The sequence below is a fragment of the Apus apus genome, chromosome 1 (assembly GCF_020740795.1).
Source record: "Apus apus isolate bApuApu2 chromosome 1, bApuApu2.pri.cur, whole genome shotgun sequence".
NCBI classification, from domain to species: Eukaryota; Metazoa; Chordata; class Aves; order Apodiformes; family Apodidae; genus Apus; species Apus apus.
This window is the reverse complement of record NC_067282.1, coordinates 124,742,352-124,758,155: the sequence shown is the minus strand read 5'-3', so window position 1 is coordinate 124,758,155 and position 15,804 is coordinate 124,742,352. Positions and strand designations below refer to the sequence as shown.

At 43.3% G+C, this 15,804-nt stretch overlaps 2 protein-coding genes across 3 annotated transcripts in view; one reads left to right on the top strand and one right to left on the bottom strand.

Annotated features, from left to right (window-relative positions):
- The first annotated feature begins 5,733 nt into the window (after positions 1–5,733).
- On the top strand, positions 5,734–12,675 carry GSTK1 (glutathione S-transferase kappa 1). Its single transcript, XM_051643694.1, has 8 exons — positions 5,734–5,922; positions 6,558–6,639; positions 7,525–7,653; positions 8,043–8,143; positions 8,555–8,590; positions 10,354–10,470; positions 10,979–11,072; positions 12,367–12,675. The coding sequence occupies exons 1-8, from the start codon at positions 5,857–5,859 to the stop codon at positions 12,414–12,416; spliced, it is 675 nt and encodes a 224-aa protein (XP_051499654.1). The 5' UTR covers positions 5,734–5,856; the 3' UTR covers positions 12,417–12,675.
- Positions 6,413–15,804, bottom strand: part of LOC127395860 (rap1 GTPase-activating protein 1-like) — a 49,772-nt gene continuing 40,380 nt past the window's right edge. The window contains exon 23 of one of the 2 annotated variants that reach the window (XM_051643331.1): positions 6,413–6,437. In XM_051643331.1, the coding sequence (XP_051499291.1) occupies positions 6,435–6,437 (3 nt within the window). In that variant the 3' untranslated portion in view covers positions 6,413–6,434. Of the gene's footprint in view, positions 6,438–12,756; positions 14,038–15,804 lie in introns of those variants that run through there. The other variant, XM_051643324.1, reaches the window with a different exon arrangement.

Sequence of the window (15,804 nt, the reverse complement as noted above, 5' to 3'; positions counted from 1 at the left end):
TTATACTTCTCCCAGATACACTGGCAAGATTTTTTTACATTATTAGGAATGTGGACTGAACTGCAAAAAAAAAAAAAAATCAAAAGTTCTGTTTCATCTTTTGCTTGTCACATAGAATGTAAGGACTATAATTAATTTTCTGGATAGTGACTTGTGAGATTTGTAAGAAACTATTCTTGTCCTCACTTTAGAAGCAGGTCTGGCATTTGAATGATGTACCAGTGAATCACACATTTGTTTGGAGGGAAAAACTCTTTTCTCCCTCTATACCATGACTTACTGTCTCCTAAAGTCATACCAATAACACAGTAAGAGAAAGTTTAATTTCTTAATTAAGATGGCAAGTGGTAGTCATACCTAGAGGTGTCTGTCATGTAATTTCTTCTAATCATATGAAGGCAGACTGAAAAGTCTGCATGTTGATGGAAAAGGTGAAGTATTGTTGTCTTGGCTCCTAATGAAATTTCTTTCAGGTCTTGAAACAAAAAGCCGTCCTTGAATTCTGTAATTTATTTTGGCCTTGATTTATCCCTCTAAATCTGAGCCCAACCCTTCCAGTAGGAACTACCTCTCCCCCAAAAAAGCTGCTAATTTATTCAATAATGTGGAGGAACTTTTTATGAGCCTTATTCAGTTTAACTAAATATCTCAAAACAAAAAGGTCTGAAATTTCAACATAGATATGGCCTTTTGGATCAGAAGATAAATGTAACGGAGACACAGACTGTTGAGAATTTGCCTCGAGCATGCCAGTGTAATGATGTGTCTAAAAGAAATACCTGAGTCACCATAGTCTAAATGCAACTCTCATTTGTACACATGCCACCCAGAGAGCGATTCCAAACACAAATACACGCTAAGTGGAGAATGCATTGCATGCAGACCTGAGGAGAAGGACTCGGGAGTGACGGTGAAGGAGAAGCTCAACATGCGCCAGCAATGTGCACTTGCAGCCCAGAAAGCTAACCATGTCCTGGGCTGCATCAAAATAAGTGTGGCCAGCAGGTCAAGGGACGTGATTCTCCCCTTCTACTCAGCTCTTGTGAGACTCCATCTGGAGTACTGTGTCCAGGTCTGGAGTCCCCAGTAGTAGAAGGACATGGAGATGTTGGAGTGAGTCAGAGGAGAGCCACAAAGATGACCAGAGGGCTGGAGCACCTCTGCTATGAAGACAGGCTGAGAGAGTTGGGGTTGTTCAGTCTGGAGAAGAGAAGGCTCCAGGGAGACCTTATAGCAGCCTCCCAGTATCTGAAGGGGCTACAGGAAAGCTGGGGAGGGACTTTTTACAAGGACTTGTAGTGATAGGACAAGGGGTACTGGAAGAGGGGAGATTTAGGTTGGACATTAGGAAGAAATTCTTTAGTGTGAGGATGGTGAGACACTGGAACAGGTTGCCCAGGGAAGTCGTGGGTGCCCCATCCCTGGAAGTGTTCAAGGTTGGATGGAGCTCTGAGCAAGGCCAATTCAGGAAAGGGGTCCATGGCTCCTCACAGCACCCAATGGAGTTGGATTCTGGAGAGCATGTGGCAAACTGAAGAGTCTCTGAGCAGAAGCAGCCACAAGGAAGAAGGTGCAGGAGGAAAAGGGGCTAAGCTTCCAGTTCTCCTGGCTTTTATAGAGCATGGCCGGAAGGGGGGGGAGAATACTGGCCTCTCCCTGTTCTGAAATTCTCAGGTGTTTCAGGGCCCTCTAGTTCCTCTTATATGTGCCCAACACCATGCCAGGGTCACTAAAACTGTAACAAGTGGCTTAGTATAAGATCTATCAGGCAAAATTTCTACTCGGATGAAAACAGATGCTTACAGAAGTATGTATAAAACCTCCTATAAGTAAAAGATCACTTCAAATTATTGAATCAGAAACAATATTGGCTAATGAGCAGTATGAAAACCATGAGAATCAGGCTAAGGCTGAGCTAATAACAAACTAATCTTTAAAAATTATGAAAAAATCAAGTACAGAACAAAAACACACGATTGCACAGGAGGGGTTTCAACTCAGTGCTCCAGTGGGCAAGGCCATGTCTTGCACCTATCCTCTTATTAAAGTATTTCCTAACTCTTTTCTGGGTCAGGGCTCTCTACTCTGTGTCCATGTGTGTGTATGTGGGTCTGAATGCAGCAGCAAATGGACTCAAGCCACATGTCCCAGTGCAGGCTTGCACGTAAGTGTGTGATTGCTAGTGAAGACCCAGACAAATGAGCTCGTGAGTAGGTGAGGGCACTTGAGAGAGGGTACATTGAGTGGGTCTCTAAGGAAAGCTCTCAGTGTGAGAGTGCCTGGGTGTCTCATCTTCATCTGTCCTTAAAAGAAACAAGATGCAAAGAGAGAATAAACACTCCACAGTAGATTGCTTTCATATTTAAGTGTCAACTCAAAGTAGCAGTATTTGTTATTTAGAGGACATTCTCTTTATCAAAGCTGATGTATTCTCATGCATACAACTTTTCACACCACTTTTTAATAAGCTTGCCTTCTTTAAAGAACTCCAAACTTAGTTTGTTAATAAAGGATAAGTCATTTGTGATCTTAAATTTCTGATCTTAAATTATACTCTGCAATTATTTCTAACAGGACAATTGCTAGCCCTAACATCTACATATAAAGACAGTTGTCTTGACTCTACCTGGATTTCTAGCAAGGTCTCTCAGTGCTATCACATAACAAGTAATAAATTAGAGGACAAATAGAGTCCTTTTTTCTGCTTCCTTCTTTCTGTTTGCATTCAATTTCTTTACCTTACAGACATAATGCACAGACAGACAGCACTAAATGGTTTAAGTGATCTTAGAGAAGAGCTGACTCAAACATCTTTAATACAAAGAGGAACATCTTATGCTCCACTCAAAGGTAGCCAGTCTGACTGTCTCAGCCAATTTCTTTCTCATAAATACGTATATGTAATATGAGTAGTAATTTTAAACCTGTTTGGCTTTTCCGAGGGAACACTAAACCTCGGGAATAAAGAACTGAATAGAATAAGCCAAGCAGATGTGTCGTGGTTCAGACCCAGCCAGCATCAAAGAACCACACATCTGCTTGCTCACCCCTACCCCCACTATGGGATGAGGAGAAGAAAATCCAACTCCAGGCTCACGGGCTGAGGCAAAGACAAGGGAGGGTTCACTCACTCTGGCAAAACAGACTCAACTTGAGGAAAAAATAAATGTAATTGAATCAAAACAGGACAGATAGAAAACAAAAAACAGAGCTGAAGTATCTCATCCCAACCCCTCCCTTCTTCCAGGGTCCAAAATACATTGTTGCAGATTTCTCTACCTCCTCCCCCCGGCAGCACAGGGGGACAGGAATGGGTTCATGGTCAGTTCATCACCCATTGTTTTCTGCCACACCTTCGTCCCTCCCAGGGAAAAGAGTCCTTCATGAACCTCTCTGACATGAGTCCCTCCCATGAGGTGCAGTCCATCAGAAACAGACTGCTCCAGCATAGGCTTCCCACAGAATCATGGCCTACTTCAGGGACAGTCATCTCCCCTGGCCTGGGGTCCTCCACAGCTGCAGGTCCACCTCTACTCCACCGTGCTCCTCCAAAGGCTGCAGGAGGACAGCTGCCATCTCACCACGGGATGCAGGGGAAACTGCTCAGGCACCTCTTCCCCTCCTTCCTCACCCACCTTGGTACCTGCTCCAGCCTTGCTCTCACCTCCCCTCTCCTCTGCCCTGAGGTCTCACAGCAGCTCCTTTCCCCTTCTGGAACTTGTTAATGGCAGAGGTGCCTCCATTGCTGCTGGGGCCGGATTTTGGAGCCAAGGGGGACCTTCCAGCAGCTTCTCACAGGACCCACCCCTGGGCCCCCCATCCCATGCTACCAAAACCCCACTACATCAACCCAACACAGGATGAAATTCCTAGAAACACTCAAAATAATTTAGAAAAATATTTCTATTACATTGATTATAGCTATTAATGTTAGTCCATCCTTAAAATGTCATTTTGGAACTACATGTGAAACAGCACATTTCTTTTCCAAGGGTAGATATATAATGATCAATCAATATAGTTTCATAGATGAACCATTAACATAAAGACAGTTGATCTATAATGAACATCTTATTTTTCTAAGATGTAATATTTGTCAGCAACCATAGCTTTATGATGGAAACTGTTATAACCTCAACATTTGTATCTATTGTCTAAAGTTAGACGCATTCGTGTTCTAACTTCTGAAGAGGAACAGGGCCATTTTCAGAGCTCCTGAGTGGCTGGAAACCTAGAAAATCTGGTGGGAGATGCCTATCCAAGAGCTTAATTAAGCCCAGGAAAATCATAGAACCACAGAACTATGCAGGCTGGAAAAGCCCCTTGGGATCACCAAGTCCAACCATCATCCCTACTCTACAAAGTTCTCCCCTAAACCATCTCCACCAGCACCACATCCAAAAGACCCTTAAACACCTCCAGGGACAGTGACTCAACCACCTCCCTGGGCAGCCTATTCCAGTGTCTAACCACTCTTTCTGTGGAAACACTTTTCCTACTGTACAGTCTAAACCTGCCCTGTTGCAGCTTGAAGCCATTCCCTCTTGTTCTGTTGGTAATTGTTAGAAATGAATGGTAGTGTTGATTTTGCATTCTAGTGTTAGAAATGTAGTGTTTGGTTTGGTTCACATATATATATTTTAGTGTTAGGAACATATAGTTTGTTTGACCACATTTATCACATTTATATTAGGACCACATATAGGAATATATAGTTTGAGGTATATTTTAGTGTTAGGAATATAATTGTTTGTTTGAGAGATATCTACACATTCCAGTGACACCTGGAGTGGTTTATGGGCCAAGAAACTGAGGGACTTAATTGGGCTCCATCTGGGGGATCTGAACATGGAGAAGGATTTATGGCCCAAGATAAGGCCAAACAAAGCTACTTCTATGTTGCTCTTCAGGGCAGGATGACACCAGTAGATTGTTAATTGGGAAGACAGCCAAGGGGGCAAGAAAGGTCAAAATTTTACCTTAAAAGGTAAAAAGTAAACTGCTAAAATGGAACGTGTAAACAGGGGCGGGAAACTTATAGGATAATTAGAAGCGTCGGATAGGCTGTAAACCCTGGAGTACTCAGCCAGTGGGGAAACAGGAGAGGGAATTTTGCGTCGGGAACAGGGAATATAAACCGTTATTCACCTTGCTATAGGTGTGCCTACTTGCTTAGGTCACCCATTCTTGCAAGGATGTAAATAAACTGTGCTTCGCTGAAGGATCCGTGTGGGCCTGTTCATTGGCGCGACAAACGTTTCTCACAGTAATTACCTGTGAGCAGAGACCAGCACAAACCTCTCTACAATGACCTTTCAGGCAGTTGTAGAGACTGATGAGGTCTCCCCTCAGCCTCCTCTTCCCCAAACTAAACATTCCCAGCTCCTTCAAGCGTTCTTCATCAGATTTATTCTCTAGGCCCTTCACCAGCTTCCTTGCCCTCCTCTGTACTCGCTCCAGCACCTCGAGATCTCTCTTGAACTGAGGTGCCCAAAACTGGACACAACACTCCAGGTCTGGCCTCACCAGTGCTGGGGACAGGGGGACAACCCCCTCTCTGCTGCTGCTGGTCACACCATCGCTAATACAGGCCAGGATGCCACTGGCTTTCTCCAATCTGTTTTTTTTCTTCTCTACCAGCGCTCCCTCCCAGCTCCCTGCCAAGGCCCCGTGTCCCGCCCCTCCTCTTCCTCCCTCCCAAGCAGACAGCACAGGGCGGCTCCCGGCGGCAGGAGCGCCCGGCGGGGCAGGGGCCGGACGGAGCCCCGAGCGGGGCGGGCCGCTCTCCCCGCCCCCGTCCCGCCGGCCGCCGGGAGGGCGCGGGCTGCTGGCGTCAGAGGCCGGGACGGGGCGAGCATGGGGCGGACGGTGGTGGAACTTTTTTACGACGTGGTGTCCCCTTACTCCTGGCTGGGGTTTGAGGTGAGGGGGAGAGCAGGCAGCGGGAGGTGGTTCCCGGGCCCTCAGCGGCGGGTGTCCCGCGGTGCCGCGGCTGCTGGCGCCGGGCCGGCCGAGCCCGGGCGCTGTCGCCGCCTCGTCCTTCAGGAGCTGCCAGAAGGACAGCTCGTCCGGCCCAGCCGCCGCGCCTTGCCGCCCTGCTGCCGCAGCGCCCACCCCCCTTACCTCTCGGTTGGATGCAGTCACGCTCGTGGGGTGTATTCTGGGCTCCCTCTCAGGCGCGGAATGCGCAGGGCGCTCCGGAGGCGTGTCCGGGTGGCAGCGTGGCCTGTGCTTACTTGGGGGTTACCTCTGTGCGTTTTGGCTTAGGGATGGTTTTTGGTTTGGTGTTAGGGTGAGCGTGCACTCATCATCTTGACTGGTCTGTTACTTACTTACCCCTGCTTAGGCTCGTGTAGGCATCATACCAATGCGCTCCTGTTGCTCTGGGTTCAAAGTTCTCCGGCAGCCTCCGGAAAAGGATTTTAGGCCTAGCACTACTAAAATAGAAAAGGATTAATCTCTATTGCCTTATTTCATGCCTTAGCTTATGTCCTAGCTACACACAGCTCTACAGACATCTCCAGCTGTTAATACATCTCTCCTTTTTTGTATTGCAGGTGCTCTGTCGGTATCGGCACATCTGGAATATTGATCTGCGCTTTCGTCCAGCTTTCCTTGGTGGCATAATGCAAGAAACGGGTAGGCAGTGCAGGGAAATTAGCTCTGTAAGGAAATGCCTCCTTCACTGGTAGGACACTAGCAGGCAAGCTCTTGGTGAGTGCAGAGCCCACAGAGCCAGCTTTAAACTAAGTTTATGCACCAGTAGCAAATTAACCGCAGGGTCGTGGAGCTCAGTAGTGACTGAGAAATCAGCCATGAGGAATGTCATACCATCACAACTACACAGACCCAGACGGTTATACTGTTTGTGGGACAGACAGTCTATGCCAAAGTTTGTCAGTTCTAAAATAGGATCATAATCATAGAGTGGTTTGGCTTAGAAAGGACCTTAAAGATCATCTAGATCCAGACCCCACTAGATCAGGTTGCTCAGACCCCAACCAAGTGGCCCTATTAATACTTTGATATGGAGTGTTTTTCTAAAAGTTTTGTGTTGAATTCAAACCTGAATTAATTTGTGGAATGCTTGTAGTTTGTAACATACATGATGGGTCCCAGTATGCCGTAAAGTAGTACTTGTGGCCTTACTAGAACAAGTTAATCACTGAGTTTTATAACTCATAAATCGTAGCATTAAGAAGTCTCTACATTTCATTACCCATGCATTAGTAGTTGTTTAGCTTAAAAGTCTGATTGGAATCAATATAAATCCCTGATGGACATTTGTACTTTGGTTAAAACTGGTTCTGCTAACTTAAAGGATTGCTCTGTGCAAAACCAAAATAAATTATGTTTAAATCTTAGCATTATCTTTAAAAAGCTGTGTGTGTTTCAGGAAGCCAATATGAAATTAAACTCGTCCTTAGGCACATGTATGCATGAGGTCTAATTTGTCCAGTTTTCTTTTGCCCAGTGCTACTATAATAGAGTTTTAATATTCATAATGGAACTTCTCCCTGAAAGGTAACAAGCCCCCAGCAATGTTGCCAAAGCGTGGAGAATACATGCTGAAGGATATGAAAAGGATGGCAAAATACTACCAAGTACCTATACAAGTTTCAGGAGATGACTTCAAACGTATCTTTGGTACAAGTAAGTAAGAGTCTTTACTTAGCTGGTATCTTTCAACTCTAGCACTTCTGGTTAAAGTTCTCCTTAACAGTGAGGTGTCAAGGTGGAGATTAATTCCCTGTCCACAGCCTCTTCCTACATCTGTAAGCAAGATAAAGTTTGTGCATTTTTAACCGTAAAAGGAACCTCTGGAGAAATATGCTTGTGAATGACATTAGCATGGAAGATACTGTGAATCAGCATAAGCTTTGCTGCTTGGGGACTGTTACTGAGAAGATCATACTCTTAAGTAGCACTTCTACAGACCATATCTGATTCCTGATCCCATTCCTTGATCCTGTGGATCCCTGATTCCATTCCTGATCCCTTGCCTTGTTTCTTCATGTTTCTCTGTCTCCCACTAATACCAGGCACTCTTGGGGCCATGCGTTTCCTCACAGCCATTGATATGACACAACCACGACACCTGGAAACCGTATCTAGAGAGTTCTGGACACGTTTTTGGTCACAGGTCAGTATCTTACGAAGCCAACTTCTTGATCCTTTCTCTGTCTCCTTCCTGTCTCAATGTGGAATTTGAGCATGAGAAAGGAAATATCTTCTAATGTAAAGTCATAGCAGGAAACATGTATGTCATGGTGGTTCAGGAGCCATTAGAATTAAAAAAAAATTGCTTATTGTCAGCTTAATTTTCCACCTTTTAGGTATGTATGGTGAGTCCTATGGGCTGAGTGGATCAGTAGTTTATACAAGAAAGCACTTAGTACATTCCTACATTAGGTGACTTAAAACTGTCTTTGAGAAAGTTTCTCCAGCAACTAGTATTGATTTTTATTTCTGATTTCTTAGAAAAATTGCTTTCAAGTCCAGAGATGAGCTTTTGTTCTTAAGTACTGAATTACTTGTTTTATTCTTTTATCAGCATGAAGATATCAGTGAGCCGGACAGTATAGTGGCTGTAAGTGTTTCCTTTTTGTTGGTGCTTCTGCATCTCTGATATTAAATCTTACTGGTGGCTTGGATCTGAATATACATGAGGACAGCTTAGTCAAATGGTCATTTGGAGTTTTAAAAAATTTCAGCTAGAAAAAATGGGATTTAATTTCCTTAGCAGCTCCGTTTGGAGTTTTTTATCGTCATGCTTAGAATAATATTGAGAACTAGAATATCCTTTTATCTTAATTCATGTGGTTAGATACCCAAGATGAACAATGAATTATTTGTTAGTACTGTTTTATTAACAGTAGTGAAAGTAGAATCATAGAATTGTTTTGGCTGGAAAAGTCCAACCCTTAACCTGGCACAGCCAAGTCCACCACTAAACCATGGCCCCTAAGCACCACATCTACAACTCTAATTTTAAATACCTCCAGGGATGATGTCTCCACCACTTCCCTAGGCAGCCTGTCCCAGTGCCTGACAACCCTTTTGGTGTCATTTTTTTTTCCTAATATGCAATGGAAGCCTTCTCTGGTGCAACTTGAGGCCATTTCTTCATCCTGTCGCTTGTTCCTAGGGAGAAGAGACCAACCCCCACCTTGTTACAAGCTCCTTTCAGGTAGTTCTAGAGAGCAATGAGGTTTCCCCTCAGCCTTCTCTTTAGACTAAACACTCCCAGTTCTCTTAGCCACTCCTCATAAGGGTTGTTTCTCAGACTTTTCTCCAGGTTGGTTGCCCTTGTTTGGACCCGCTCCAGCCTGTATTGAGGTGCCCAAAACTGGACACACTACTCAGGGTGTGGTTTCACCAGTGCCAAGTACAGGGCTACAATCCCTGCCCCATTCCTGCTGGCCACGCTATTCGTGATGCAGGCCAGGATGCTGTTTGACACACTGTTGGCTTATATTCAGCTAGCTGTCAACCAGCACCCCCAGGTCCTTTTCCTCTTGGCAGCTTTCTAGCCCCTCTGCCCCACACCTGCAGCGCTGCATGGGGTTGTTGTGACCCAAGTACAGGACCAGACACTTAACCTTGTTAAACCTCATACAGTAGGCCTTAGTCCATCCATCCAGCCTATTTTGATCCCTCTGTAGAGCCTTTCTACTCCCTTAGGCAGATAAACGCTTCTGCCCAACTAGGTGTCAATCTGCTAAGAGTTGAGGGAGCACTCAATCCCCACATCTAGATCATTGATATTAAACAGAACTGGCCTCAACACTGATTCCTGGGGAACACCAGCTGTGACCCACTACCAGCTGTATTTAACTCCCCTTACCCACAACTCTTTGGGCCCAGCCAGCCAGCTGATTTTTCACTCAGTGAAGAGTACACTGGCCTAAGCTGTATATAGCCAGTTTCTCCAGGAGAATGCTGTGAGAAAGTGTTGAAGACTTCACTGAAGTCCAGGTAGACTACATCCACAGACTTCCCCTCATCCACTAAATGGGTCACCTTCTCATAGAAGAAGATTAGGTTCATCAAGCAGGACCTGCCCTTCATGGACACATCTGCTTGTGCCTTCCTTCCCTTCCCTTCCTTTCCTTTTTCTCTGTTTCTGAACTCCTGAAAAGTCCAGATTTGAGAAAATATTCCTTTTGCTTTGTATCTGAGAGTCAATAAATCATGAATGGGTTGGACATGCAGCATGACAATGATGCCAGAAGTGCTTCAAGGGTGTTTTGTAAATTTTTTGGGTAATAGACCTTGAGTGACAACACTGACCATAGTAGGAACTGGAATATTTAATATCAGAGTACTCTTAATTATATTATCTCTTCTCAGGTTGCAAGACAAGCTGGGCTGTCATCGGAGGTCACCCAGAAGCTACTTGAAATGATTTCATCCCCTGCAGTGAAGAACCGACTGAGAGAGACAACAACGGAAGCAATAAAATACGGGGTGAGATGCTCCCAATGCCATGTAGCATCACAGCTAAGCATTCCTTCCCTATTAAGAATACTGCAGAGCAATGAAGGGGATGATTAGAAAGCACCACATAGACCATCTCTCTTTGATGGTCTTTGGTTTCTGAACACGTGAAAGCTAACTCACTGTTGTGGGTTAGTTTATTGCATTGTCATCTGGGAAAACAAGGTTGACACATTCAGCTCATTCCAGCTGGACTGCAAGGATGGGGAGCTACAGGACCAGTACTAAGAGATAGTTGACATATAACTGTGGATTTATCAGGTTGCTTTTTTTGCTCCTTCAAAAGGAATATACAGGCTCTGCAGAGTTCCCTACTTTGTGATGGCTCCGTTAGACTCATGTTTAAGAATGAAGATGCTGAAAAGAAAGGAATGAAATAAAGCCAAACTTTTTGCTTTTTATTCTTGAAGATTGACCATATGTTAGGAAAATTTTCTCTTATTATAACATTCTTTGTTTTCATCTATGGCGTCAATAGGCATTTGGGATGCCTGCTGTTGTGGCACATTATAATGGGGAACCTCATCTCTTTTTTGGCTCTGATCGTGTAGAGCTGCTAGGCAGCATTATAGGTGAGTGTATCTAACATGACTTCTGGTTTCATGCTTTCACCCTCTTTTAATAAAATATGCAATACAGTAAAATAAAACACTCCCAGTATCTTTCAAATATTAAATAATGTTGGATATACTTCTCATTGGATGAAACTGCTGACTAGAATGTATCTCAGTACACTCAGAGTGACCAAAGATGTAGTCCTTTTCCAAACATGAAGTAATTTCAGTTCACCATTCTCTCTTGATATGTTTCAAGGCTTTGTGCTACACATGCTATACTGCACTTACTGCTGAAACTCTTTTAGTTCTCAAAATGTTCATATTTAACCTTTTGGTACTGGGCATTAGATTTTGGATAAGATTAACACTATGGCTGATACTGCTTTTTTTTTTTTTTTTTTTTGTAGTTTTAACTTTTTCATTTTATACCTGTTCCTTCCTAATAATAATCACATTATCACAACTCCCTGATCCATAACATTTAAATACTTAACTACACAGCTTTATAACAGAAATTCCTATGTCGATCATCCTCCTTTTCATTTTTCTATTAATAGAAAAAGAATTTTAAATTTTTAAGATAAATGGAATAGTTTGTGATAACTAGTAAAATTTAGTCACCTGCTTTTACATGAGTTAGGGGGCATCTGACTATTGCTCTCAAGATTTGGCACCTGGGGGAGTTTGTCACTAGAAAGTTATGCACAGGTCTGATCTATTTGTTGGAAAATTTCAGCAGAAAATCTTAATTAATGTAAATTAAAATTAGTCATAGGCTTAAACAGGAGGGATTTTTTTAAGGTTTATTTTATTTTCTGGATTGGTTTCTGATTCTATAAAAAGATTCTTGATGAAAATGAAAGTGAGGAAGATGAATACCCAAAACCAAACCCACTATGATAGTAATCCTACTTGGAATGTTATTGTCTGGTTTCTAGTCTCAACTCCAAGGGCTTCAATAAATATTCTCTTTTTCTCTGAGTTCCACATCTCTTCCTTACCCCCAGCCCCTCAGAAAAGGAGTCCTAAAATAATTGGTTTCATCATGTGGAGTGCCCCAGACCTGCAGAATCTCTCATCTGTGACAGAGGAAGATAAATTTTCTGTACAGTTTCAGTTGTGACCAGACAGTGAAGGATTTTTGGAGCTGGCTAAAGCATGAAAAGCAGGAGAGAGATAAAAATAAATTTGTATACCATCCCCTTGAAAATAAGAGCAGGAACAGTCATCCTACTGCAGAAATGTGACTGGACCATCACTTCTATGTATTAAATTTAAACTTTCTCTGTTGTGCTGGTTTGTTTTGCAGGTGAAAAATGGGTGGGACCTGTTCCATCAGTTCCAAGTGCCAAGATGTGAAAAGTCACAGGGAAGTATATAGGAGTGAAAATATGTCTGTACATGGTCAATCTTAAGAGATTATCTGAATGTATCCAATTTTATGAAGAGATAGCTTTCTCATCTTTAATAGCTAACTTTACAGCTCAGTATCATCTCTAATTATGAAGAAGGGGAAGGTTTGCCAGTATTACCAGTCTGGTGAGGTCTTTACCAATACCAATGTGCCTCTTTCTTTGAACAAATTAATGATTAACATTAAAGATTGCTGTTCCTTGGACTGTGATCTCTGGATTTCTATCTTCCTGCTTGTCCTTTAGAAACACACAAACGTACAGCCTAAGAGAAGCTGGCCACATTCTCCTTTTACTTTAAGTCCAAGATACTACACAGACAATAGAAGCACAGGACAAGTTATTCACACTTCTTTTACTCTGCAGGATGGCAATTGGAGGGGACACGAGAGAAGAGTGGAAGAGAGGAGAGTTGAATCCCAGAGTGAAATGTGGGGAACCAATCAACTGTTTCAAAAGGAACTGTCCTCCTCCTGGACAGTAGTTTATACACCTTGCTTTGCAGTGACTTGACATTTGAGGACATGACCACACACGTGTTCTCAGACACTAGCCCCAGACCTTGCAGTATTTTTAATTAATGTTAGTTTTACAGTGATGTCTTCAGAGGACAGTGGTGAATCACAGAATCTTAGGGGTTGGAAGGGACCTCAGAAGATCACCCAGTCCAACTCCCCTGCCAGAGCAGGTTCACCCAGAGCACATCACACAAGAACGCATCCAGGCGGGTTTTGAATGTCTCCAGAGAAGGAGACTCCACAACCTCTCTGGGCAGCCTCTTCCAGGGCTCTGTCACTCTCACAGGAAAGAAGTTCTTCCTGATATTCACATGGAACCTCCTAGGCTCCAGTTTGCACCCATTGCCCCTTGTCCTATCACTGGACAGGACTGAAAAAAGCCTGGCTCCATCCTCCTGACACTCGCCTTTAACATATCTGTAAACACTGATGAGGTCGCCCCTCAGCCTCCTCCAAGCTAAAGAGACCCAGCTCCCTCAGCCTCTCCTCATCAGGGAGATGTTCAACTCCATCATCTTTGTGGCTCTGCCCTGGACTCTTTCAAGCAGTTCCCTGTCCTGGAACTGTGGGCCCAGAACTGGACACAATATTCCAGATGCAGCCTCACCAAGGCAGAATAGAGGGGCAGGAATACCATGGAAGTTCAGCTGGCAGTTGAACCAGACTGTTTTGCTTCCTCAGGGGTGGCCTAATTGCTGCCTATCCAGAGGTGATTTGGTTACGGCTGTGTGGGATTTCCCATCATGTAGTCAGCAGAGGGAAGGATTGAGAAACAATAAAAAACAAACCTCTTCATTTTTCACTCTCCCTTCTGATTTCAGGATTTAGAAATTTCATATTGAAATAGTTTGAACCTAGTCCTATATTAGCTGAACTGGAATAACACACATGAATTCATTTGATTTGTATGAGACTTGATTTCTTAGCAATTGGCTGTGATGCATTGCTGAAGGAATCAGAAGATCTAGCAGCAGCTGGAATTCCATTTTTTGTCTCTTTCTGAACTTTAAGGTAAAGCATATTCACGCTTGTTCACTTGAACAGCAAATCCTGGAACAAAGCATCAGAAAAAAAAAATCTATTCTTCATGTTCTTACAGCTGTAAGTGTGCAAGTATCATTTGTTCCCCCATCCGCAATTTTTCCTTCTTAAAACTCGCTCAACTCTTCAGGAAATATCCTATAATTTTACAATACCTTCCTCCTTTCCACTAATGCACCTATTAGACTTTGGGCAAATCCAGCCTGGGATTTAAGGAAATCTTTGTGAGATGTAAGAGGCTACATTCATTTAAGAGTTAGAATAACAAGGAAGTTATCATGTACATGGTTTCTTTGAGTCCCCTGAAGCCATGTTAAACAGATTTTTTACCATTTCCCCCCTGACATTTTCTAGTGTCCAGTTTGTGCTATCAAACTGATTTTGAGGTTGTGATAAAAATGGGATGCCTGAAATATCATTTAAAGCCAGATCACCTCAGTGACAGAAGACCACTTGCATAGGCAGTACTATCTCAGAAATGACTAAAATGCTGTTTTGTGGAAGTAAATAAACTGGTGGAGAGAATGCAAAGAACATCTTGAAATAACATTGTGGTGATAGCCAGGGTTTCAAGAAACTGTCCTTTTAACCAGCTTGACTGAAAAAAAAACAACCTCTGTGACAGAATGTTATTGATTTGTCAGACAGACCAAATGAATTGGATCTTACAGACTGCCATATATTTTCCAAAATTATCTTAAAGGCCCTTAGATGTGCTTGAAATCGGTGGAAATGAAATTATCAAAGCCTTAGGTATTAAATAGTACTTGAAAACTACTGAGATAAGGAAAATCCAAACTTGGGATTTTCCTTACATTGCTTATTGCCTGTAATAACCACTAGTAAGTGGTCACGTCCTTTGCATTTATATCATATTGTTGCAATTCTGACTGTATACCTATTTTGAGAAAAAAAAATTGCTTGTTTGGGGAGCAGAGTTTTGAAGAGGTTCTGCCTCTTGTTTAGGCAACTTCCTGTGTTGCAGAGACCTGGTGGAGAGCACAAGCTGACACTGGTGAATTCCCCAGCGGCACAACTGGCTGGCACCCATACTGTCATTCCCAGTACTTATCTTAGGCATAGCATGCATTTAAGTAGTCTCAGTGCTGAGTGCCAACTTCTCTAGCTGGCTTCCCTGTCTGGTGTGCTTTCTGTAAATGTCACTCTGTTGCGACACCAGTGGCCGCCACCGCATGGAGCTGAACTGTTGATCTGACTTCCCGGGATCCCACCAGGTGGCAGGGCAACTGAAAGCTGAGCATTACTTGAAAAAACATTGAGGCTTTTTAAACTGTCGTGTCTTTTTACCAGGCATGGGGGTATATTCTAAGCACTAACAAGAACTGTCAGTTATTTAGGAATAGCTAGAAGATTCCATAAAGATGATGCTGCTTCTTCTTAGCTATACACCAAACTAGTTCCTGGGAGCCTGACATGTACATCACTTTTAAGGTAGCATGCTGTTTAGCTGTCAAGATACTGGATAAGGAGAGTGACTTTGAACTGAAGGAGAGACTAAGATGCGGGCTAAACTGGACTATGAGCTCCAGGGAATAACCCTGCAATTGTGTTCCCCTTTGCTTTATTATAGACCTCTCACCAGGAGGTCCAGCCCCACTTTCCCATTTCTGGAAAATTCATGAAGCAGGCATGGAGAAGTAAGTCCCACCAATACTAGGCTGAAAGCAAACAAGCATAAAGATAGGCACGAAGTCACAAGATGAGAAAAAAAAAAAAGTGGTTCATTAAGATAATGAAACCATAGGAAGCAGAGGG

Excerpts from the sequence above, each read along its gene's own strand:
- GSTK1 (XM_051643694.1), top strand. The coding sequence starts at position 5,857 with ATGGGGCGGACGGTGGTGGAACTTTTTTACGACGTGGTGTCCCCTTAC. Across the intron at positions 5,923-6,557 it reads ACTCCTGGCTGGGGTTTGAG|GTGCTCTGTCGGTATCGGCA; the intron begins GTGAGGGGGAGA and ends TTTGTATTGCAG. Across the intron at positions 11,073-12,366 it reads GCTGCTAGGCAGCATTATAG|GTGAAAAATGGGTGGGACCT; the intron begins GTGAGTGTATCT and ends TTTGTTTTGCAG.